Source organism: Accipiter gentilis, chromosome 6 (assembly GCF_929443795.1).
Source record: "Accipiter gentilis chromosome 6, bAccGen1.1, whole genome shotgun sequence".
NCBI lineage: Eukaryota > Metazoa > Chordata > Aves > Accipitriformes > Accipitridae > Astur > Astur gentilis.
Window position 1 is genome coordinate 34,355,182 of NC_064885.1, and position 24,545 is coordinate 34,379,726.

At 40.8% G+C, this 24,545-nt stretch overlaps 2 protein-coding genes across 2 annotated transcripts; both read left to right on the top strand.

Moving 5' to 3' along the window:
• The first annotated feature begins 299 nt into the window (after nt 1–299).
• On the top strand, nt 300–7,182 carry AHSG (alpha 2-HS glycoprotein). The gene is made up of 7 exons (XM_049803361.1): nt 300–578; nt 1,988–2,098; nt 3,333–3,417; nt 4,239–4,402; nt 4,692–4,805; nt 5,610–5,690; nt 6,567–7,182. The coding sequence occupies exons 1-7, from the start codon at nt 375–377 to the stop codon at nt 6,843–6,845; spliced, it is 1,038 nt and encodes a 345-aa protein (XP_049659318.1). The 5' UTR covers nt 300–374; the 3' UTR covers nt 6,846–7,182.
• A 5,415-nt stretch (nt 7,183–12,597) lies between these two features.
• On the top strand, nt 12,598–22,816 carry FETUB (fetuin B). The gene is made up of 7 exons (XM_049801699.1): nt 12,598–12,923; nt 17,465–17,575; nt 18,947–19,034; nt 19,576–19,742; nt 20,697–20,810; nt 21,714–21,803; nt 22,289–22,816. The coding sequence occupies exons 1-7, from the start codon at nt 12,702–12,704 to the stop codon at nt 22,706–22,708; spliced, it is 1,212 nt and encodes a 403-aa protein (XP_049657656.1). The 5' UTR covers nt 12,598–12,701; the 3' UTR covers nt 22,709–22,816.
• The last annotated feature ends 1,729 nt before the right edge of the window (nt 22,817–24,545 follow it).

Genomic DNA, 24,545 nt, shown 5'->3' on the forward strand with positions numbered 1-24,545 from the left:
ACTAGCATCTCTACAAATTTAACAGGAAGAATCATATTCCTCTTGCATGTACTGTATTTGGTTGGTAGAAGAGTGTCTAATAATTATGGTTTATTTTTGCTGACGCTTTCTTCTTTAGTCGCTTTAGCAGACTTTGCAATATCCTACCTGATAAAATTTACTTTGGCCAATATTAATCAGTCAGCTTGATGTCCTAACATTTACTTTTCTCTTTTGTTGTTTGCAATGCCTCTTGGAATTGGGACAAATATCAGACATGTGCTCATGCGAAGTCTGTGGTATGTACTATATAAGTGAGACCCCAGTTCTAGCTACCATCTGAACAGTATTCTTAGATCTTTTCTTCTGAAAGGGACCAGTTTTCCTCAGGTGCCATGAAGGCACTAGTAGCTTTAATATTGCTTGTTCAGCTTCCAGTTCACAAAGCTGTACCAGCAGCTCCCCCTGCTCCCTTGGGCTGTGATGACCCAGAATCTGAAGCAGCAGCTGAAGTAGCTGTGAGTTATATTAATGGCCGCAGTCATCACGGATACAAGTTTGCCTTAAACAGAATCGAGAATATCCGCGTGCTACCCCAGGTAAGTGAGGAGCTTGCAGGCAGAGCATTGTGTTAACCTGGAGATGCTTGGAAATGACCAACAAGCCCTGGCAAGGGCTGTATCCTCACATGGGGTAAATCAGCATGGCTCTGTTGATTTAAATGGGGCAATGCCACCTGGTAACAGTTGAGAATCCAGATCACTGGAATATATCTCTCAAAGAGCAGAACGCAGTGGGGAGAGGAATGTTCAGATATTTTTGTACAATGCTAGAAAGGTGTCAGTTTACAAATGCAGCATGCTTGCTGGGGCAGATCATTCAAAGCGCTGATTCATGAGCCCAGTAGCTAATCTGGAGAAAAACTGTGAGGATAATCTTTGTGATGCAGGTAATTATTTATTGGCTAAACGCATACCTATTGTAACTCCATGCTATTAGTGATTTTGTAGTAGGCATTAATTTTACCTAATATCCCATTGAACTGACAAGGAAGCTGAATGGAAGTAACTGTGGCTTGTACTCTCATTTTCCCTAAGATCTATTGCCATCATTGAAGGCACCTAGAAAGGCTGTAGAAGTTGTCATGAATACAATGTATACACCCATTCAGAACCTTTGATTCTCTCAAAACATTGAAAACAGTCCCAAATATTAACAAGAATGAAACTCCATGGCTGTTTTCTACTTGTTATGAGATAGAGGATACCAAAGTCATTCACAAGAGACTAAAACAGACATTAATGAGATTAGAAGTGTGCCCAGAGTTACTCCCACAAAAACACTGGTGACACTGCTTTGCTCATATTTAATACTTTTATAGTACAATATCTTCATTGGTTTAAATGGAATCACTCATGACTCAAACCTCAGAGTCAGTCTTGGATCTAGGGAACTCAATTCTGCCCTTCCATTCACACATCTTATGTTATAGTTGCAAAGGTTCAGGAACAACCATAAAAGATCCTGCAGTCCATAAACAACATGAGTATTGGGGCTAGAACTTAGCTGGTGCAATTCAGTGTAATTCCAATGGACTAAATGGGACAGGCCAATGTGCACCTGTGTTTATTTGGTATCTGGTTATAGAAACATGAAGTTTTTTCATCAACAAAGATGGCTGTTGATTTTTTTAAAACTACACAAAATAAAATCAAGTTAACTTAAGAGAACTGACCCACTACATACAGGCTGGACTTTCCAAAATTTATGGGCCAGTTCCTCAGCTGGAAAAAATCACTGTGACTGTTTTGACTTATTCCAGCTAAAAAACTGGGTCCCATTTTTTATGAAGTTAAATAGTAAGGACTTATTCAGTTACTCTAGCGTACACCTGAAGCTACCCAATGACAGTCAGCAACCGAGACCACAGCGCAGCCCCAGAGAAGAAATCTAGTGAAGTTTTGTGAAGTAATTACTACAATTCTTCTTGGTTTTTTTTTCCTTCCAGGGGCCAAATAATGACATAATGTTTCTTGAACTTGACTTATTAGAGACCACATGCCACATTCTCAGCCCTACACCTCTTGCAAATTGCACAGTAAGGAGCTTCACACAACATGTGAGTATCTAAAACACTACTAGCTCGGTCCAAAGGTGCATGTTCAGTATGTTGATGTTAGAGGCCAGGCTATCATCAGTCAGACTTCCAAGCAAATGTTATATCACTCTAACAGCCTATAACCACCCAATCACTTGTAACCTTCTTGTTGATTTAGTTGCCTTCATGTCATGAAGGATTTCACTCTTGGATTTCTTTCATGTGATGAGGACAGGTCACTGTCAGCATAACATCTCACATACAGTTCATGAATGCCATGGGGCCTTGTTTAGGGGCTCCAGATTCAACCCTTAGTGGTCTGCCCAGATGTCTCTGCCTTGTTGCAAACTGCAGACAGGGCAGGTTGTTAATCCGTGCAATCACAACCTTCCCTTGGCTACATGTGGTGTGTTACCTAGTGAAATTCCATCAAGTCTAGCCACCTAGTCCTAGTCAAGACTGCAGAAGAGCTATTTCCTTCAGACAGGGCTCTTCAAAGTAATGCTCAGCTGGAGTTTACTGGCCTCGAATATTTTGTTCTTATGCAAGTGCGATCCAACTGTGAAAAGCTTTCCCTAACTCAAGCAGTGGAAGTGTTGTCTGAGTACAGGCAGCTCTGGTTTCTAAGCAGAAAGCAGAGTGAGCAATTGACAATTTAAGCCTGCTGTTTCTAGAATGGGGCCCAATTCACAGAGCTCATGACTAAATTTGAATCATGATCCAGCCCTGTATTCACCAGGGCTCAGATCCCATTTTCCATCTGGGGGGAGGTAACTCTAACTGTTCCCTCTTCCCAGTGACTCCAGCTTTGCCTTTGACATCTCCTCCCCTGCTGGATCATGTTGCTTGTGAGCCAGCTCACACAAGGCAGCACACTCTGCTGTTACCATGGCCACTGACCAGCTGAGATTAGCGAGAATGTTATCAAACAGCTCTGCAGAAAGTCTTAATTCATAAGTATTCGTATTCTTTGCTCTTTACGAGAGAGGAACTTCAACCAAATGTCTATAATGTGGCTACCCTGGCACTTCTGATACTTTTGAGATCCAGATTTGGTTTCAGATTTTGCAGCTTTGGTCTGCCTTTTACAAAATCACAGACTCCAGGACACACCTAGCAGCACCTTTGCAATCAGACTGATTTTGCCAGAATCACTCAGGCAGGATCTGTTCTTTTGAATTTAGTAATAGTTGCTCTTTTCAGAAATTCCTATTTATCTGACTGATGTAACCCTTTGATTTTTGTCTCTCTCTAGGCAGTTGAGGGTGACTGTGATGTCAAACTGCAAAAGTTGGATGGAAAGTTATCTGTACTTGCCAGTAAATGCCACTCGCATGCAGGTAAAGACTTTGTTCTTTGAACGGTTTTGAATCTAGAGGTGGAGTATCATTATGGAAGTGGTTACAGGCCACTAGCTTTTCTGATTCTAAAACACTGTATAAATATGGCATAAAGGGTTTCAAAAGTTTTTTTTTCCCCTTTTCTGATTTCATTCACCTACAAAGCCATCCCTCTCTCTTTTCTCCCCTTTAATATGACAATTAAGATACTATAAGACTATCTGGGGACCAAGTCCCAGGTTTGACCTAGAGATTGCTGGTAGTAAGGCTTTTCATGCAGAAGTTTAGCCTCAAGAATTTGATTCTTTGTTGGTCTAAATTTACTAGAGCTTGTTGATCTTCAGAGCCCCTTTGCCAGATGCAGCTTATTTACTAAACCCAGCATTTTCAATATTGCCATGGGAAAGTGGAATCTCCATTCTGCATATTTTCTAAACCAGCAAGTGAATGAAACAACACACTCACACAAACACAATTCCAATAAATTAAAATATCTTCACTTTTGCACCATTCCTTCTGTGAGCTGAGACATCTTTTCATTGGTGTCCTAGACAGTTTGCCAGAAAGAGAGTTGATTAAAACCTGAGTAAGAACATTCAAAATGTGCTATTGAAGTCCACAGTGCTTTTGCTTGCAGAAAGACTTAAATGGCAAAAGTCATGTGAAATACTGCCATCTATGGCCCGTACTGCAAAAATTCCTTCCACTATAATTTGTGACAGACCATGAAACTGTGTTTTGTGTGACTGAATAGGTCTATAATGCCTTTCAAAACAACCTACAATCTGATCGAAACATAATCTGTTTGGTTCCTCCCGCAGACTCAAGTGAAGATGTTCTCCAACTCTGCCCTGACTGTCCACTGCTGGCAAGTTTGAATAACACTGATGTATTAACAACTGTTACAGCTGCACTCAATGACCACAACAGCAAAACTGCTGATGCTTACCTCAAACTCCTTGAGATCGGAAGAGCCAAAATACAGGTAATTGCTACAACTATGTCTAGGCTTCCATGTAAATAGAATATTTCTCCTGTGGTAATTGTGCAGTGGTAACTAGTTATGTTTGCAAACAGATTTAGCTTGCTCTCATTTGCCCTACAGAATTGCCCTTGATTTCCCAAGCATTTTGTGTCATGTTAGCCACAGGATTCCCTTTCACTTCAGTGGGAGATGCCGAGCTAGAAGCCACAACATTTGCCTTTTATCTTTTCTCAGCAGCTCTGCAGTTTCAATGTGCAAAGTCAGTTAAACAATTTTCCTGTTTTATCAGTATCACCCAGTGCATATTGTCTCTGTGGAGTTTGCTGTGGCTGCCACAAACTGCTCAGCAGAAGAAGCTAAAGCTAATGTGGAAGCTTGTCAACTGCTGCCTGACGATCAGTCTGTAAGTATGCCAGCACATCAGTCCTGATCTTACCAGCTCAGAGGTAGAAAAGCAGCATGCTGTGATGTGCTTGCACTTGTGTGGGAATAGACCTTTGTGAGGATGAAAGTGCAAGAGTTGTATACTATCATGATATGCTTTTCAATATATAGTTCCTAAAGCTGTATCACACCTTTCTCTTCTCTCTGAGGTATATCTGGACTGAATCCTGATATATTTGAATATATTTCAAAAAGGCTTGAGGTCCAAAGTGTCCTTAGCACAAAATATTTTTCATCCACAGAATATATATTATTGTTTACTCTTCTTAACATGAGCACCTGAGAAAATCAGGCTCTTTGTATTGGACAGAACACAAACACATAAAAAAAGGGCAGACTGTTTCACCTTCCTACAATTTAAGTACTGTCAGTGTGCTTTGTTCTGATATATAGGCTTTTGAGAGAATTATACTGTGTACTTTATCATGCTAAAATTCTTCTTTTGTTTCTGATGAAATTGAGTCCTAGGCAGTTTTAGTGGGTGGGAACCTTTTACCTAGATTCCTATATATTCTTTCCCTCCCTCACATCCATCCATACAAAGGATCTTACTCTAGAAGAATACAGGAGTTTCCCTTATTTGCTGCTTATGCATTTAAACAGCTTGGCTTTTGAGTCCAACAGACTAAAAAGCAACCACTTTACTGCTCAGATAAAACATGAGACAATGTAGCTGTTTCTAAATGTACTGAAATTAAAAACTGTAATGCAGGTCTCCTCCATTTTATAACTATTTTCTCTTGACTATGTTCTGCTTTGCCAGAATTTTGGTTTCTGCACAGCAACGATGGTAACAGAACCCTCACAGGACCTCAGAGTGGACTGCCAGCTCTATGGACACCAGGTACCAACTCCAGATATTCCCTTTCTTTCCAGAGTATTCTAGCCTACTGGTACTGTTAGAAACAATCACCCTGAGTTTACCTCTTTTTGCTGTAGACTACATTAGCTATCTGTGATAACCTGAGTTTAACTTTGTATCCTAAAAAACAAGGTAAGGTAGCTCCTGATGATCCTCTGGATTTCTGTGCCAGGAATTATGTCCCCTCTGCCATCCATGCTTGTCAAAGTTTGTCCTCCTAACCATCTGGGAGCTTCTCATGTCTGGGAGGGCAAAGGGAACCAAACTCTGCTGAGCTAGGGGGATGCAGGAGATGATAGGTAGATATAAAACATAAATCAGCCATTGTGTTAGATGAAATCAGCTGGGGCTTTTTGCAAGTAGTCCTTAGACATGACTGAATTCAGGGAGCGTGACCTACACTGCTATAGCAAGAGGAAGGAAACCTATATGTACTGGACCTGAGTGTTCTCCAGGTATTTTAGCCTCCATTTGGTCTGAGAAGGGGTAGGTGGTGGTTGAATACATCCTATGGACCAGAGCTCTTGCTAACACAATAGTAATTAGCTGTCTAGGAGGTCTATGAAAGAAAGATAAGACAGCTTGTCTTGAATGTTTCACCAGCTGCACAAGTGGCCCTGAAAGTTCACATAGCACAGAATTTGGTGTTATGATCCACCAGATATTAAAAATGTGTTCCTGGACTCCTGTGTATGAGTTCAAATGTAAATCAAACTTCTGTGATGATCAGAAATGTTTTGTACCTGGGCTGGAGGCCTATATCTTGTTAGGAGCAGGGTACCTAGTAAGGTATCAACAACCTGTATGTTATAAGCCCCAAGTCACTGAACACAAACACAAACTGTTTTTCTTTTCCAGCCTGGAGTTACCTACTCTCAACCAGGTCAAGACACATCAGCAGGACTGGTGCCCAGTGTTGTACAAGGCTACACAAACCATAATCTCAGGCTTTCCCACAATAACCCTGTTGCATCTGAATCTAGCTCTTCAGAATTTCCTACTTCCATGCTCTCAGCAAAATCTGTAGCAAAGAGAGCAGTTGCAAATGTTGCTCAGCACGACAAAGTACCTCGCCCAGTTGGCTTTGTGCCTCCTCCTCCTCCATGCCCTGGGAAGATTCGCCATTTCAAGATATAGGCTGTGTTACAGACATGGCAATACAGCTAACTGAAGGATCAGTGTGCAGCAGCAGCATCAACACACAGACCACAACATCAGGTGCAAATAGGTGAGAACGCTTGACTCTGAGACCTAATGAGTTTTACCCTCCAGAGAGCAGAGACATGGCCAAGACCTTGCAAAATATAGGTGATTACAACATGTAGCAGTTGTTTTCTCTACATACAGGGATGCTCAGTTAAAATACAGAAAATATTGTTTCAATGAAACTGTTGTAAGAACTATACAACAGTTGTAGCTTTGTGATAGAAACACCACCCAAAAGGTTACTTCACAATAAAATGTTCAACAGAAATGCTTTGGTACCTTCTGTGTGTATATATTTTCATTTAGTTGTCAAGTAGCTCCTTCACAGCATCATGAGTCATATTCTGGGCTTGATTTCAAAAACAGTAAGCTCCTGCACTTCTCATCAGCTTCACTGGGATGTGTGGGTGCTGAACACTGCGGAAAATCAGGTCAGTCCTTTCTTTTGATCACACACCAATGACACTAAAGGAGTGGCAGGAAAAAATGTATTTTTCCCTCCACCTGTAGTGTTTCCTAGCCTGTACCTACTTTTAATATCCACTAGAAGTACCTCAATACTTTTGGACGTGGCATAAGAGCATCCAAGTCTATGAAAAGAACAAAGAATCAGGACACATTCATTGCTGCATAGGCTGAAAGCATCAATCCTTCCAGCCAAACACATGTGTATTCTCTGTCTTCCAGCAGATACACAGGTGCAATATGATAATGGGGTACTGTATGGCTTGTGTGCATGAGGGAATACCAGTTCAAGGGAATAAAACAGACATGTATCTCGTATAATAGGACCCAGACAGTAATGGCAATTTACCATTGTCCTAGCAGTCAAATCTTCCCCGAATTTCTGACACGCTAGAGGCAAAATCTATTCTAGGTAGAGAAGCGGTAAGGGACAGGGGCCAGAAGGATCTTTACTGCCAGCCAGACTGGAATTCTGCAGGCCCGGGGGAGCAGTCTCAAAGACAGTCATGAATCTTTAACCAGGAACAGTACTTGCTACAAGATAATTATCATGCAGGCAGCAAAAGCTGCAGAACACATGTCATTTCTGAACTGTTTCAAATAACCTATCCTGTTCTCCTAGTTACAACCTTCCAGTATTCAGTAAGCAACACAACTAACATTTGTTCTTGGTGAGAGCGCAACAGGTTGCTATACAGAAAAGTTCTGCTCTGCTGCGCCAATGGGGACAGGCAAAGCCGTAGGTAGGCACTTGCACCAGTGCTTCAACTGGGTGTGTGGAGAAGAAAAAAAAGGGGAAATCAGCCCAGACTCTATAAGCCTTACTCTAACGTGATGGCAACATACTGCCGGCAAGCTCTCCCCATGAAGGCAGCAGCTCTCACGTTTCAAGGTTATGCTGAGTTCTTGCAGGAAGTGCGTTGCAGACAATTGCACAAGCTACTGCTAGTCAATTGCTCAGTGATTTTTTCTTCTTTGTAAAGCAGTGACTCCAGTATGTTCTGCATGCATCCATTCATTCAAAAAGTGCTAGTACTAAGCTGTAGAAATTTCTTGAAGAGGTAAGGTAGGTGGTCTTCCCATCCCGCTGCATGAGAGACGGTACAGGATTTAACAAAATGGCTACTATTATGATCTGCATTACTATTAAAACAGATACATGAGACTGAGTTTTTAACTCACCTGGAGCAATTAGTTTTCCGAGCTTTTGTATTTTTAGAACTAGGAATTGCCTTAACTAAACCATACAAATTGTCTTGTGTATCATGAGGTGGGCACTAAGTTATAGAAGGGACAGTGTTTTCCAGGCTTAGAAAATTCTCTGTCTGATGGCAGAAACAGTAAGCTTGCAAAAGGTATCCCTGCCCATGGGGATCTCTGAACTCCAGAAATGCTGCATTTTCTTGTTGCCTTTTCCAACCACACAAAGCAAGGATGTGTAGCAGAACATCTGCAGCCTCCACACTTCAAAGATGTTCTCCTACAACTGGTGTAATTACTCCATTGTTTCCTAAAACAGGGAGGGGAAAAAAAAAAGGCAGAATTGCTTTGTGCATTCCAGTTAGTAGCTGTAGTTCATCTTCTTCCTCCTTCACATTTGCCCTCTTAAGGACACAATTTGCCCTCTTAAGGGTACATTTTCCATGACTGCTTTGAAGCAGTCACTTTGTCTCCCCCCAGTATGGCCCCATATTCATGCACCTGGACCTTAGTAACAGATGCAGTATTTAGTAGTAGATTCTCTAGGCAGTAAGTACAATGAAATGACAATACGTAAAATACAAATGCCTTCTTCCCTGAAATGCATCATGAATAGTTTTATCAGGTCTGCATCACTGGCTGACAATGTTTTTCAGCTTTTTCAAACCCTGTTTTGCTAAAGCATATGTACTTCATGTGCTACTTTGGCTGGACATGCTCAGATTTCCCAGCTGTGTCCATGTTTTGAGGTCAGCTACTTCAACAGAGAAATTTTTTCCTTTCCAGTGGGAGGAAGAGTACAAAGAACAGAGTCAGGGATATAACAATTCCCCATTATAAGAGGGACCGACACAGCCAGTACTAACTGGCACCCATCTCCATAGAAATGCCATGTACTGTGAGGATAAAGAAAATGAGTTATTATCCTTTAGCCACAGGGGAACCATTCCCAGGCACGAGGAACAATGTGAGCGAGTCTGCATTGCTGCTTCTGCTGTTCCTGTACTATGGCTACAGCAGCGTTTTTCAACATTCATCTCTTGTATCCCTTCCCTACAGGATACAGTCCGTACATATCCCTCACCCTCAGTTTGCAAAGCAACTGGCAACACATGAGGTGGCTCAGTCTAGCAGCCATGTGCCCCTTCTGTCCTGCTATCTGAGTTTTCCACCTCTGCAACCAATCAAAGTCTTCTTAGAAGAGTTTCAGACCCAGTGCCGTTGCAGGTCTTCCTGGCTGTATGTATAATCCCACCCAGCTTTCTACAATCATTCCCTAGGACAGGTTCTGCTGTCCCCCAGAAGAACATGTCTTAAGCACTGCTGGGCTAAAGAGCTGAGATTCTTTATACCACCAGGAAAAAAAAGTGACAATATATAAAATTTTAACCCCCCAAACTTTACAGTGGTACTAAACAGGGACAATTACATCCTTCACTTGCACTTTTCCTTCCTCAGTCAACACAGAGACAACCCTCAAACTAAAGGTACTCGGTGTCATCCAGCAGATAGCTGTGATCACAGAGACTCCCATGACAGAAAATGAGGGCCAGGGAAATGGTTACCCAGTTTCTGGTATCCTTCAAGGTGAAATACTGCAGAATTACCCCTTAGTAGAAAACCAATGACTTTCACTGGGATCCTCTCCAAGTAATGGTAGTTGTCACTTCTCCAGATCTTCAAGATAACAACTATTTGTACAGCTGTTCCCCCATCTCCAGCATGGAGTTTCTGACAGGTTAGCCACAAGGCACACCACTGTCATTTCAAACTAAAGTTTCTCCAGGCAGAATTTTCCATGACCCTTTTTCATCTGTACTCAGCAAATCACACAGGAATCAACAGTGACCACAGTGCAGTCTCTTAGCTGGCAAATCAACCTCCAAATTCAGCAGTGAGCGGATAAGTCAAAGGTACAAATACATGTTCACAACTTTGCATGTGCTCTGTGGTACTATGGGGAGAGCAGCTGAGACAGTGAATGGCTCCCTCCCAGAGTCACTGCCTCCAGTCATATCAGGATTGTATTATTTATTGTTGCTGAAAAGGAATGAAAGCAGAGCACTGAGTAGTGCTAAAATAACTAAAATAGTGACATTGCTGGACCAATTTCCTTTGTTCCTTGGGCCTATAGTCACAGGCTTATGATTCTCCTGCAGCTTCCTACAATCTAAACTGGGGTAGGCTCTGGCAGTGGTTAGAGAAGCCAAGGAACTAAATATTAAGCAGATGAGACTCTTCCTTGAGCCAATTCTGGCCATACAATATCAGGGAGACAATAACCCCGAACAAGATAGAAAACTAAGGTCCTAAATCATCTGTCCAAGAGATAAGTAGCTGCAGTTCACAGAGAAGTCTGGACTACATCTGGGACAGCTATGCAAGGTGATGTGAACTGGCAAAGAAACAACTGGATGTACATTTTCTTCGATCCAAAGTACAAAAAGAATAATTTACAGGCAAAAAAGAGCATGAGGTGACACAAGAGGGAAGGCACTGGGTACAAGAAATCAAATGAAAGCAGTTCACCCTCCAGTTTATGTTACATGCTCTCTCTTCTTTAAAAAGTTCTTTCTGCTAGATTCCCCCCTTCAGACCTTTGGCACCGAGATGAGCATAATCAGCCCCAGGTCTGTAACTTTCCTACAGGCTGCCTTCCTCTCCTTTTCCCTCTCACTGTATAATTTCAGATGCTTCTTACTTCATCACTAAGTTTGGTTCTCAGGCAATAAAAATGCAGCAGCGTGTTACAATTAGCAGTGGAGTTCATATGCAACTGTATCTGCCTCTAAACCCACAGGAATATAAAGCTAGGCTTTGCCAGGCAGAGGCTGAAACAAGGTACAGCCAAAAAGTTGAGATGGAAGGAAATAAAAGGAAACAAGACTTGTTCTTTGGCATCAGAAGCAACATATAATGATGGCAAGTTCACAGAGTACGTTGCATAATGTGGCAGTAAGAACAAAGTCAGAAGTTGGGGGAAGATGGGATGAAATAGGAAGTGTTCAGGGCTCAGGGAAATCAGAGCGGGGTGTGAAAAACATGGTAGGTGTCAATAAATAGAGAGTTTTAGGCAACAAAAGACGAGTGGGCTGGAGTCAAGGCACTGAGAAGGAACAAATCCTGAAATGGAGCCTTCAATAGCCTAAGACTGTTTTGATAGCCCCAGTTCACTTATTGTCTATTTCCTCCAATCTCTTACAGCAGCTCATTTTGCACCACCCCACCAACAGAAGTCTTTGAGGCAAGAACAAAACTTACCACATCTATGCCACTATATTCAATTACAGAGAATGTTAAGTCCCAAATAAACACAATGGAACCTTCTGCTTAAAAGCAGAAACCATGATGAAATCATTAATTCTTTACATTGCCTGTTATCATGTTATCTAAGAGTATTTAAAGGCTTGAGCAGGCCATTTATCCACAGGCTTCTTGTCTGGACATGGACTGCATTTTTCTGGCTTGGTCTGGGCTAAGGGTTAACATTCATCTGTAGGTATCCAACCGACTAGAAATACTCAAAGAATGAAGCCAAACTGAGCTTTCTATCTCAACCAAACTGACCGCATGTAACACAGAGTCAGTGTATTTGTTTGCTGTTTGCATTTAACAAATACAAAGTGTAAAATCAGTCAACCTTGTGGCCCTTATCCAATTCCCATTCAAATTACTGAGACCTTTGTCATTGTCTTATTTTGGAGAAGAACTGGCTCACTGACAGAACAGAGCTGGAGCCAGACCTGTCCTGCATGTAGGTTCATTTAAGCAATTCTGGTTTCTTAAGAAAGCAGCTTTCTGTGTATATTCTTGTCCCTTGCAATGAAGTCAAAGTTATACGATCTGCCCAGTGAAATCTAAATTGGAGATGTAAAGCCAGAAGAAGAAAGTGCTCTCTGGTCTCAGAGGGAGTGACAATACTTTCGTAAAACCTTGTAAATCATTGACTTAGTGTTTCCTGTTGCAGCTGTAGATTTAAAGGTCATGGTCAGTACATAATAAAAAGGGGACACAAGTTTATAAAGAGACACAGCTCCATTACAAAAGTCTGCTATTTCATGCTGGTCAGCCCCTCCATACGGACTTGCCATTCTGATCTGCTGCACTGGTTTTCTAAGCAGAATGGTTTTACTTGTTTCAATGCTCTTTGGCATACAGGCGCTTTGCTCCTGGGCTGTCTCTCTTCCTGCCGGAGAAGCACCGACTGCATTGCTTTCCCCCACCTGTGATGACACTGCAGTAAAGGAGGCTGCAGATCTGGCTCTTCGCCAGATCAATGCTGACCGAACAGAGGGCTACATACTCAGTCTCTCCCGAATTTTCAGTGTCCGAGAACATCCTCAGGTAAGTTACCTGCTTGTCCTGTATCTGTTTCTCCCATGAAGAGCCCTGTGTCTATCACTATTCCTTAGCAATACCTATCTGAAGTAAGAAATATTTCAAAACGCAAATGTAAAGTTATATTCACAGGACTCCAGAGGCCACGTCAACTTTACGCACAGATGACTAGAAACAGTTTCATCACCACTGTGGGCAATTAGAAAGCAAATCTCAGTCACAATTCTCTGCTGCCTGCCCCTGGAATAGCTCCAGGCATCAGTTCAAATTTGGTATGAAACACCACTACTCTGATTTAATTTCATTTTACACCTTCCTCCCACTGCCTTGAGCAGTTGGAGTGCAAAGGCTATTAAATCATCATGCATTTTGCACAAAAGATGTAAGCACTAACAGGTGTAAATACGTCCCGCTTGGGACCAGGGAATTCCTTTGCAGACCTCTAAATGATGACTCATTCTCCAGAAGAAATCCGAAACCAGTTCAAGTGCAAAAATTACACTGGAAATACCTATGGAATGTCACTCTCACATCCTCAAGTATCTTATTTCTCTATGTGTGCTTCATTTACTACTATTTTGTGTTACAATAGCTGAATCTACTGGCACTTGCCAAGGACAACCTGAAATGAATGCACAAGGCCCACAACACATAAGGCACTGTGGAAGCATGCTACTAACATTCACTGCCATGCTTGCTTTCTTCCCATAATCGTACCTGAAAGGCTGATTTCTGAACCCTTAAAGCAAATCAGGCTCATTGCCAGATGTTTAAAGATCGGTACTGGCAAGGATATGACACTACTTCTTGCTGCTCTCACAAGGACATAGTTTCTGCAGACATGCTGTGGCCACCAGATCTCCTGACTAAAGATGCACACTTTGCTGTGCTTTGCACTGTGTTCTCTGTATTGCTTTGCTCAAGTGACAGAATGTGCCCACTAAGAAACTACATCAGGTCTCTTGAGAATTTTTTCCACATGTCATGCCTCTGAGCTGGCCCAGAACCCACATCACCAGTCATGGAGTTAGGTACTTAGTCCCCCATCCTGGGGCTATTCCCTACTGACAATAATTAGAGCACACCTATGACCACCCTACAGTGCAGCATAGTGGATGCAGACATGCTGTAAACCACTTCATTTTTCTCCCTTCACCTGTGCCAAGTATATCTCAGCACAGGAGAATTTTGGTCCTTGTTAGTGATTTGGTCTGTCACTTAATTCCCTAGAGACTTAACTTTTTGCCTTAGGACATACTTTGTTCTTTTGGGAGTTTAATTTACTTTTATTCTTATTTTTTGCATCTAATAAGCTTACCCTGTAAATAAGGTGTTTCAAGACACTGCAATAACAAAATAGACAATCTAAGCCCTTTGTCACATTTTTGCTGCTGCTAGGACTGGGTACATAAGAAGCAGCCAGCTATGTTAGGGATGTTCATGGACGGTAACAACCTTAAGCAACCTTCTATTCCTCTCAAAAAAATAAAGAAACCTTTTTTTTTTTTTTATCAGTCAGTGATCCTTCCTTCCATTTTTTAAACCAGTACTCAGGATAAAAACATTTTCAAAGTTACTTCAAATTCAAATCTGCCCTTAAGCAACCTGTGGTTCGGTTTTGCTCTAATTGAAACTAATGAGCCATCTGCTGTTAACTTACATGCAAGTAGAACAGAGCCTTTCTTTCATACAAGACACTCATGATTAACTTCACTGACAGGCACTTAACCACAATTAAAAAACATGCCAAAATATTTCATTTCTTTCCCTTGCACCAGGTCACCCTGGTGATGACCAGGCCAGGTGACGGTACGCTGCTGCCGCATCTCCTGTGACTCCCAGGCTCCCCAGCATGCATTGCTGTGGCAATCCTAGCATCAGCAGTGCTGAGGAAGGGATCTTTTTGGCAATGCAGAAAAGACAGAAGTTTTTATTCAATACTAAGCAGATATCAAAAGGCTTTTGCATAACGGTCTTTTAATGAAAATTAAAATAAGGATGATGAAACCTTCAGAGATCTGCTGAGCTCTGAATAAACCCCAAAGTATCCTTTCCCCACTGGAGGATGCATAATAACATACAGAAGCAGGTAGACAAAAATATGTGTCGATTTTGTAATAACCTCATCTGTGTATTAGAGCTGATATTTATACAAGAGAGCTACAGGCAACAGGAAATACAGTTTGGTCCGCTCTGGTTGCATTTAGTATTTCCAAGATCACCAAGCTTTCCAATCAGTCTTCATGATTCAGCTGATTACCCATCTAACATCAAACACAGCTGACTATAAGAACATTTCTTTAATGAGGTGTGTGTGTTCTTTTGCCTCCAGAATACCTGAACAACCAACTTGAAAGCTCAAGTCACCAGTCCCAACTTTGGAACTCCTTAAAGATACACTTGTCTTTGCTGAAAAGGGAGAAAAACCAAAATTGAATGAGAGCAGTATTCATTCATTCCTAGTTGATTTCACACTTTATGGGGCAAGAGTCTTGTAGAGGCCTCGGGCCAGTATCTGTAAAACTTTTGGCTTCAGTTTTGATTTCTGTTTAATAGCGACTGAAGACCAGACCATTTTTCTTGGCTATTACTTCTTCACGCAGGATAGTGTTAGTGATATTTTTGCTCATAAAGGATATATTTGAAGGTACAAGCTTGTACCAAATGTTGCACTACTCAAAACCCACATTTTCATCAAATGGTAATTACTCCTTGACCAGTCTTAATTTCTGTTTACTGATTTAACCTATATTAGCTACCATATTAAGGAGACATATCATCATGGTATTTAGGTACCACACATTTGTATGTAAACAAAAAATTATGATTAGTTCCTTTCATAGAAGGATCTATGCAGCCAGGTGTAGGGATGCTGCCATCCACTGCACGCAGTGCTGCAGCACCTCAGCTTCACTCTTTGTTAAAATAGCTTTTGATCTTTTCCCGACCTTCAAAACGACAATTATAATTAAACCTCAGGATTAGTGTAGGCAAACCCTGAGAGCTCACTGCAAGGCATTACCAGATTACTTCATAGAACACTTAAGGAAAAAGAGGATATGAAAATACAAAAAAATGGTATAAAGCATGGTAAGTTGCATATGTAAGAATATAACTTAGAGACAAAGCTAACAAAATATACTCACTTTATATTTATTTTCTATTTATTTTGCTCTTTCATATTTCAAGGGTTTAGTATTACATTTACAAGTATATATGGTGGAGCTCACATAAAATCACCATCCCAGACTCTTTCCAGAGATCTCTGTACTGTGACCAGAATAGTTTGTATCACTCAGACTCCTCAGAACTCAAGAACAGATACCTATTAGTGTTTTTCCCAGCAGTATAAAAACCAAAAAGCGAGCCGTACTCCAGCCTTTAGATGCCTCATTGACTGGTCTTTAGTCGCTATTAAACAGAAATCAAAACTGAAGCCAAAATTTTACAGATACTGGCCCCAGACTTCTACAAGACTCTTGCCCCATAAAGTGTGAAATCAACTAGGAATGAATGAATACTGCTCTCATTCAATTTTGGTTTTTCTCTCTCTTCAGCAAAGACAAAATCTCAGTCTAAACATGCAGCTAACACTCACAACTGAGTTCTTTAGGATGTATAATTGACAGCTGCTCTCTTTCCAGCTTTCCACTACAGAAAACAGAATACGATCCTACTAAGCTATATCCTTGATAAACATCCTGGAAAGGTGCTTACCTGTATCTGCAGTGGAAGCAGAACCAGGAGTTGCACCATGCAGCATCTCATCTTGCTGTACCACATGATGTAATCACTAGATATATGGAGCTGTACTTTTAGTCTTTCCCTGTTCCTCTTGCATGGAAACATGTTTACCCAAATGTTGAGCCCTAACTGCTTTGTGCACCTGTGCCGCAGTGAACTGAATAAAGGTGTCTCAACTTAAGCAGAGGCTCAGAGCACTGGACTGAATCTTTAAGTGAGTCAGAAACATCCATGTAGATATGCAAGGTCTCTCATAGCACTTTCTGATATCTGAGAGAATATTTAAGTTGTCTGCATCAACTCAGTCATTGTCTCTTTATGGCAAGTGCAAAGCATCCGTACTTGAAGAAGACACTACTCTAAGAAATAAGACATTTCTGTTTCTAATGCTTACTGGGAAGGTTCCATGTTAGCAGTTTTTTATTATTTGTGGTATTTATAGTCTCATTCTTATTGAAAGCAAAATAGCCTACCTTTCAAGTCTAACCATAAAATGCAGTTGACGATGAAAACTTTACCATGTTTAGTCCTTATTCTTGGGTTCTGGTTGGTACCAGAATCAGAGGGACAAAACTGATGCTAAAAGGCTGGATTTGAATTAAAGCTGACTAGATGCATGACCAAGCCTTTCTAACGGGGCCTGAATTTGTCACCATTGAGAATTTGTCCCACAGAATGTTCAGTTTTCAGGATAGCTGTGTGTCCCACCTGTGTGTTTTGTGTTGCTCCATGTCTCCATTTCATGTGTCCCTACTTTGTTCTATACAAAACTATGATATGACCCTTTCATTTCTTGTTTTCAGGAGATCACTGGTTCTGTCTTCTATCTCATCTTGGATGTAGTAGATACTGAATGCCATGTACTCAGCAAAAAGTTGTGGAAGAACTGTACTGCCAGACTTGCTCATGCAACTGTAAGGATTTTATTTTCTTATTTAATCTCAGGTATGAGATGAAATCTCAGGTATGAATAGTACTCAGGTATTACTGAAGACAGCAAAATCCCTACACATGCATTTCTAGTAGGCAGCAGAGCTTAGAAGAAATCAAAACTCATTTTTTAAGGTCCACAGCTTTCCTCTGTACTTTCTAATAAGTTTATAGACTGGTAAGATTTATTTTTAAAAATGAAATTAAAAGAAAGTTTTTGACCAGAGCTAATAAGCAGACATAACTAAATAGCCATGCTAGAACACTATATAGAATAAATGGTTTACCTTTTATAGCAACCCTGTAAGAGTTTATTTTAAAGACAGCCTGTCAAGAAGGGAATAAAAGAAACTCACCTTTATATAACATGCAATTTTTGGTTTAGTTTAATTCCACTTTTACTCTGACAACTTTGCAAAAAATTGCATTGAAAGAGGACAAGAAAGAAAGCTCAGCAAGATAAGCTGCAAAGACAGAAAGTGATCTAAGACTGTTGCTACAGGTGACCAAAATGATTCTGAACAAGTGAAAAAAAAACTTATAAAATTAAGAATGACAAGAAAGAAGCTTCACGTGAAAAAAAGAAAAGTTCTGATTAAATTGTCCTGGGCTGCTTCTTAGGTCAATCAGTTTTCATTTTTAAATGAAAAACTGGAAAAAATAAAAAGAATTCTGCTCACTTCTGCTTACAGTGCTTTCAGCAGGAAAAAGGTGCAAAGCATACATGGCTGATATGCCTTCTGCGAAGTCTAGAAATCTATGCCCTAGAGGCCTTGATCATACATGTGGCAATATTAAAGAAGCACTCAGAGAATATACATTCAATTTTTAAACATAAAGGCACAATGGATATTGACAGGCCAGTATTTTTTTCTGCCATAAAGTCACGAGTTTGTGTGCAAGGGTGATCTTACTGTGCCACAAAACTGATTTAGGGTCTTCCCTACCACTCTCCTTCCTTACTATGGACATAGGGAGAAGGGGGAAGGTGGCAGACAGGTGACTGGATACAGATTCTGTGTTCTAGACATAGACCCAGCTCCTGGTGCCGGGGCTGGCCAGGGAAGGCACTCTGTGACACTTGGGCACTTAGCTGCCAGAACTGTGGCCTTGTGCAGGCCATCCTGCCAACAAGCACTGCACCTGTATAGCTCAGAATTACACCAGGGGAAGATCTGGCCTTCTATTTCTAAAGGAGATGGATACTTCATTGCAATTTGAGCATTAACACAACTTTTTTCTTGAAAAGAATTTCATAACCACAAGGAGAAAATGAACCACCCACTGACTAGGTACTAGATGATCAGTGCAAAGTTTGCAATATTAATTGTTTCTAAATGTTTATATTGTTTTAGGTTTATGGTCAGTGCAAAGCAATTATCTACATTAATCAGGCAAGAAATATTGCTCATCTGAGTACTTATGAGTGCATTTTACAACCAGGTATGTCTTTATTTAACATACTCACTTTAAAAGAGGACTGGAAAAACACTCTTTGCCATACAGCATTACTTTAAATTTTAATTGTAATTATGGCACCATAGCATCTCCATTAGCTTTCAGCTGCCCTAATTTTCTCAAGTCAGTGATCATAAGGCCAGTATGGTCCTGCAGCTTAAAGCAGTGCAGTAATAACTGTTTTCATCTCTGGGAAACCCAGAAGAGCCTCTATATGGGCTTCTACCCTCTGGTCCAAAAAGCATTTTTATAGGTTTGTGAAAGGCAAGTAAAACCAGCAAGCCCACTGTCAGTAGGCTGAGCTTTTTTCTGCAGTGTCTCTGCCTCCACTGCAACATTTTTATGGGTCTGCAAATTCATAAAGATTCAAAACCGTTAAGTGAATCAAACCACATATTGTTACTCCAGGAGACTGGAGGACAAATTGGGGGATTGGGGACATAGATGCATTTACAGTGACCTATACTATCAACATACTCTTATGGTTATGCTTTCTCTAATGACTTTGTTTTGTTTGGATAAAAAGTTCCACCCAGATATATTTGGACAGTATGTCCTGACTGCCCAGTTGATGACAGTCCAACTGAGCCCAGATATTTGGAGGCTGCTGCTCAAAGCCTTGCCAAGTTCAATGAAAAGAGTGAACAAATTCATTATTTCTCTGTCCTCAATGTCACAAGAGCTTCAATGCAGGTAAGCCAAGTCTCATATGACTTGCTTTAGCCCTCAAGAAGTATGGATCCACCTGTTATACTTTATACGATTTGTTACGTCTTACAGATTGTTTAGAATTTGTACCTGTATAGTACAGAGAACATTTCTATGCAGAATTCTCCTGGGAAATGAGATCTGCAATGATCCAAGACTTTGGCTCCATTTATTGCAAAAAGAAGGGCTTTATGCAAAACTCAAGACACAGATTTGCATTCCAAAGTTTAGGAAATCTTCATTGTGAGCTCTTTCTTCTACTACCACCACGAACTAGTGACTCCCGAATAGAAATAATTTAATAAAGCACAGTCATCCCTCCAACCTGTATGTGAATTACATACCTGTAATTCACTGAATGAGTTTAAACATGGTTTAAAACTAATTTTAGACTAACAGAGAGTTAACGATCCCCTGGCTAAATCCTGTTCGTTTACCACAGTAATATCTGGTCTCTCTAAAATTCATTATCGATAGATAACAAAGCAGTTTTCACTCTTCGTCTCAAATGGTCAGATATTACTACAATACAGTATTTAATCACTCCCATTTTCCAACCCTGAGGTACTTACATTTCAGAAATAGAAAAAGTGATCCTGTCCATTAAAGCAGCCAAAAATGACCAACAAGGCACTGAAGAGGGTCTTTGGATATGTAGTTCTATGTGGATGCTAACTTACTACAAAACCCAAACTAATTTCAACTATAGCTAATCCATGAGTTACTAAGATTGTGCGTATATAAGAAGTAAAAAATAACCAGGCAATTAAGCAGCACTGGCAAAAAATCATTCTCCTGTAATACAACAGTAATGCCCCAAATATAACCAGCTCCTTCCACACTTAGCAGGAGTTTTACATCTATTTCAAGGTCTGTACAATTCTTCCTTCTTCCTGACACATGCACAAGGTCTAATTGCCACTGGTGTCTCATTAACAGTGGGTCGTTGGTCCTGCATATTTTGTAGAGTTTTTGATTCAGGAGACATCCTGCTCCAAAAATGACACAATTGCTGACATCTCCCAGTGCAAGCCACTTTCATCAGAACTAGCTGTAAGTACTTTTCCTTGTATAAACACCTGTCTTTCAGATATTATGATTCCTTGGTGAATACTTAGGCTATCCCTTTGGTTCTTTGCAGACAAGAATCGAAGCCCACAGGTGCCTTTTTAAGGATTGTAGCTCTATACTCTCTTGCAACTGTACAGACTGCTTTAGAATAGAGAAAACATTTCAGTAAAAGTTCAGACTTCTTACCTAGGAGTTCATGAACAAAGAAAACAGAAAAAAATACCATCCAGAAGAACATGGGGTAGCCATTGGCTTACAAAACTGAATCATTCTTAAGGATTTCTTTCAAGTAAACAGACATAGACAATAAATGCCAAGCAATGCATGAAGAGTATATTCACACTACAATGAGGTCAGATAAGAAAAATGTTTAGGAACTACGAAAAAAGTTATTAAAGAAACAGAAAGACTAAATGGGTATGTTGCCAAGAGATAACATTTCAAGCCCCAAGCCATGTTACCTACAGTCCAGTAAAACCACAACTATTAGAAACAACATTTTTTTCATGGTTTCTTTCACTCCTATGGTGTGAAATTGTTTTTGCCCGAAAAAATTTTATTATGTTCTATTACACAACTTGCCTGCATGGGGATAATCTGCTGCAGCAGAACTTAAGTGTGCTGTTGTAGTTGGGCCTTAAATGGCCAGCTTATTTTTCTTATCATGTTACCAAACCCTGCTTTGCAAACATAAAGCCTTTTTCAAAATGCTGCCTCCTTTGTAAGCTTGCCAAGCCCAAAATAAAAGTTTGCCCAAGCTGCTTATCCCTACAAATACATGTAGAAGCTATAACTATTCAGCCTTTCATAATCACTTATTTTACAAGATAGGAGCTAGGTATCAGTGCTACAATGTGAAAAAATACTTGCATTTTCTTCTTCCAGCAAATAGGTTTCTGCAAAGGCTCTGTAGTAAACAGTCACTTGGAACACGAACAGTTTGTCACAACATCCTGTGAAATCTACAGTCTGCAGGTATTTCTTAATCTAATCTTAATATTGCAAGAGTAATACTCCTTTACAAAACAAGAACTGAACTCTTGAAAGCCCAGCCATTTTTAAGTTTTCTTATTCACAAAGATATGGGCTTCAAGAAAGTGATAAGGCTAAATCATGAAATCTCTCATGTGATAAAACATACTGTTGCTAGGTGGATAAAAAGGCAATAGAGTAAGTATAGAGTCAATCATACAGAATGTGTTCAGAATGCTCTACAAAGAAATTGTAAATAACAAAGGGAATGCAAAGAGCAATAACTGTATAGTTACCCAAGTTTCATGCACCCATCTCCACCAGCATATGAAGAAGTTCTATCTGTCTATCCTTTGAGCTTCTGTTCTGCAGCTGGTCTTTGCAGACTGGAATTGCAGCAGATCCTTAGTGTGAAGGGTGACCTTCTTCATATCTGAAAGAATTTGGAATAGCTTCAATATAGGTAATGCTTATTGCCTGTTATTTAGGATCCTGCCACTGAAGAGAGGAAACAGCAAGCTAATTGGACATCCGGAAAATCCAGCCAGAATCATCAACAAGCTTTCCCTTCAGAAACCAATCCTTTCTCCCCACACCTAGAAAAAACAGTGGGCTGGGTTAAAATTCTACCCCCTTCAACTGAGGATATCTCTTTCCAAAAACTACCACAAAGTCAAAATGAACGTAAAGATGGAAAGCCCGTTCCACCTGAGGCTGTAGGTTCTACGCCCAGTCTTGATGGAGAAAAGACTCAAGCAGACAAACCAGACTTGACCAAACCAGTCACTGGACCAGTTATTCTCCCTTTTCCTGAAGAACTTTCTCTATCAGACTCATGCCCAGCAGAAGCAAAGGAGATAAGCTCCATCCTCCGGCCTTTGCTGCCTACAAAGCCTACCAAAGTCTAGCCAGCATCCAATCACCTCAGCTACCTGCAACAAAATAATGGCCACAATGGCAACCTGGTTTTTCAATCTGTGTAACATCTTTAAATAAATAAGTTTCTTATCACAGTCTTCACCTCTGGAGATGTCAGTTTTAAGAAAGCACAAAAAGAGATTAGAAAAAGAAATTTAACTGGGCATGTTCCAACAAAAGAATTTGGCCTTTAATTCTCAAATTACTCCCAGCAGTAAGAGCATGAAGGAAAAGTAACTGTGGAGGGTAAAAGAATTTGCAGAGCTGAGACAGCCCAGCAGCATCAGCAAATAACAGCCTCAGTAGCAAAAGTCTGTCGGGGCACAGTGCGGCATGGCTGCTCCCCGAGGTGATGATAACCAGGCTGGCAGGGCAGGGGCCTGTCCCATGGTACCTGAGCGAGGCGAGCAGGGCAGACTCGGGGATGGTCGCCAGGTTACAGGAAAAGGCCAGATCACCACCCAAGTTCATGGGCGATGAGGCAGGTCTGAGGTCAAGCCAGGAACATGAATTAGCAAGTCAGGGTCAGGATCTGGTCCGGTTACAGTAACCAGAGTCAGACACAGCCCAGCGATCTCCACGCAAGTCCACAGCGACGAGGCAGGTCTGAGGTCAGGCCAGGAAGACAGGCTGCAGGTCTGAACCTGGGTCTGGATCAACAGGGCCCGTGGCCAGGCACAGGCACAGCTGTGATGCGGCAGGAGCTGTATCTCAGGCAGGGGCCAAAATGCTACAGCCTAAAGCAGCTTAAAGCAGCTCCTGTAGGAAGCGGGGCTGGGTCGGCCCTGGCCGTGGCCTCCCCGCCGCGCTGCCCGGGAGCCTGTCCCCAGGGTCACCCAGGGAAGGGGAAGAGCCCCCGCTGTGCTGTTGCTGAGTTGGCCCTGAGCCCCCGGAGCCAAGCCTCCAGGAGGAGGGATGGTCTCAGGGCCCTTACAGAGTCACACCCGGTGTGATGGTGTATAAACGGGGAAGAGGACTTCAACACTGTTTATCATTAAAAGCTAGTGGGGTTTTATTATTTTATGGGTTAACTTCTTAATTATAATGTGATGAGCTTAGCCTATTTTTCTATTTCCCATGGAAGATCTCAAGAAAGATTACTTTTTTCCTAATGCTTTATACCCTCACTTAAAGAAAGTGGCAAAGGCTACCCACATGTGAAACCCTTACACATAATTCTGGCTGGTGGAGAATCAAGCTCAGGCTATTCAGATTCTTATGCTTTACTGACCCTGCTGTGCAGGAAAAATGATGATTTACAAAATCAGCCTAATTCTTTCTTGAGATAGGTCATATTAACTGCCTTATAATAAAAACCACAGGGAGCCTGTAGCTAAGAAAAATCAATTTCACTAAAGCCAGACATAGCAACTGTACTGACAATAACAAATATAAATAAATGAGAAGACAAGAAGAAGAAAAAGAGTGAACATGGGAAAGAAATGTCATTTGTGGCCAGGAGTACACTGATATTTGCAATAATTATGGGGCTCATATGAGACCACAGAGCCTTTCTCTAGTTGCCACCAGATCTGTAAAATTTGTTCAAAAGAAAATCAATAAAATATAATTGTTTCTGAAGCCTTTATGCTGGTGAATCATCCCTAGAGATGCTAGATCATTTCTCCATTTAAAGAGGCTTTCAACAAAAAAATATGGTTTTGTTAAAGTATTCTGACATTATACAATTTGATTAAAATTATTATTTTATTATTACAAATAAAATATAAATAAAAGTATTATTTTATTCTGAGTGGAGACAAAATAGTATTGAAATATCATATGGTGTTATGTTCCCAACAAATATGTTTGTTTTTTCAGTTTGCA

What these genes read in the sequence shown, in the direction of transcription:
- AHSG (XM_049803361.1), top strand. Translation starts at nt 375, where the DNA reads ATGAAGGCACTAGTAGCTTTAATATTGCTTGTTCAGCTTCCAGTTCAC. An exon ending in TAAGGAGCTTCACACAACAT is followed by an intron (nt 2,099 to 3,332) that starts GTGAGTATCTAA and finishes GTCTCTCTCTAG; the next exon opens with GCAGTTGAGGGTGACTGTGA. An exon ending in GCCAGCTCTATGGACACCAG is followed by an intron (nt 5,691 to 6,566) that starts GTACCAACTCCA and finishes TTTCTTTTCCAG; the next exon opens with CCTGGAGTTACCTACTCTCA.
- FETUB (XM_049801699.1), top strand. Translation starts at nt 12,702, where the DNA reads ATGGTTTTACTTGTTTCAATGCTCTTTGGCATACAGGCGCTTTGCTCC. An exon ending in TCACAAGAGCTTCAATGCAG is followed by an intron (nt 19,743 to 20,696) that starts GTAAGCCAAGTC and finishes TCTCATTAACAG; the next exon opens with TGGGTCGTTGGTCCTGCATA. An exon ending in GTGAAATCTACAGTCTGCAG is followed by an intron (nt 21,804 to 22,288) that starts GTATTTCTTAAT and finishes CCTGTTATTTAG; the next exon opens with GATCCTGCCACTGAAGAGAG.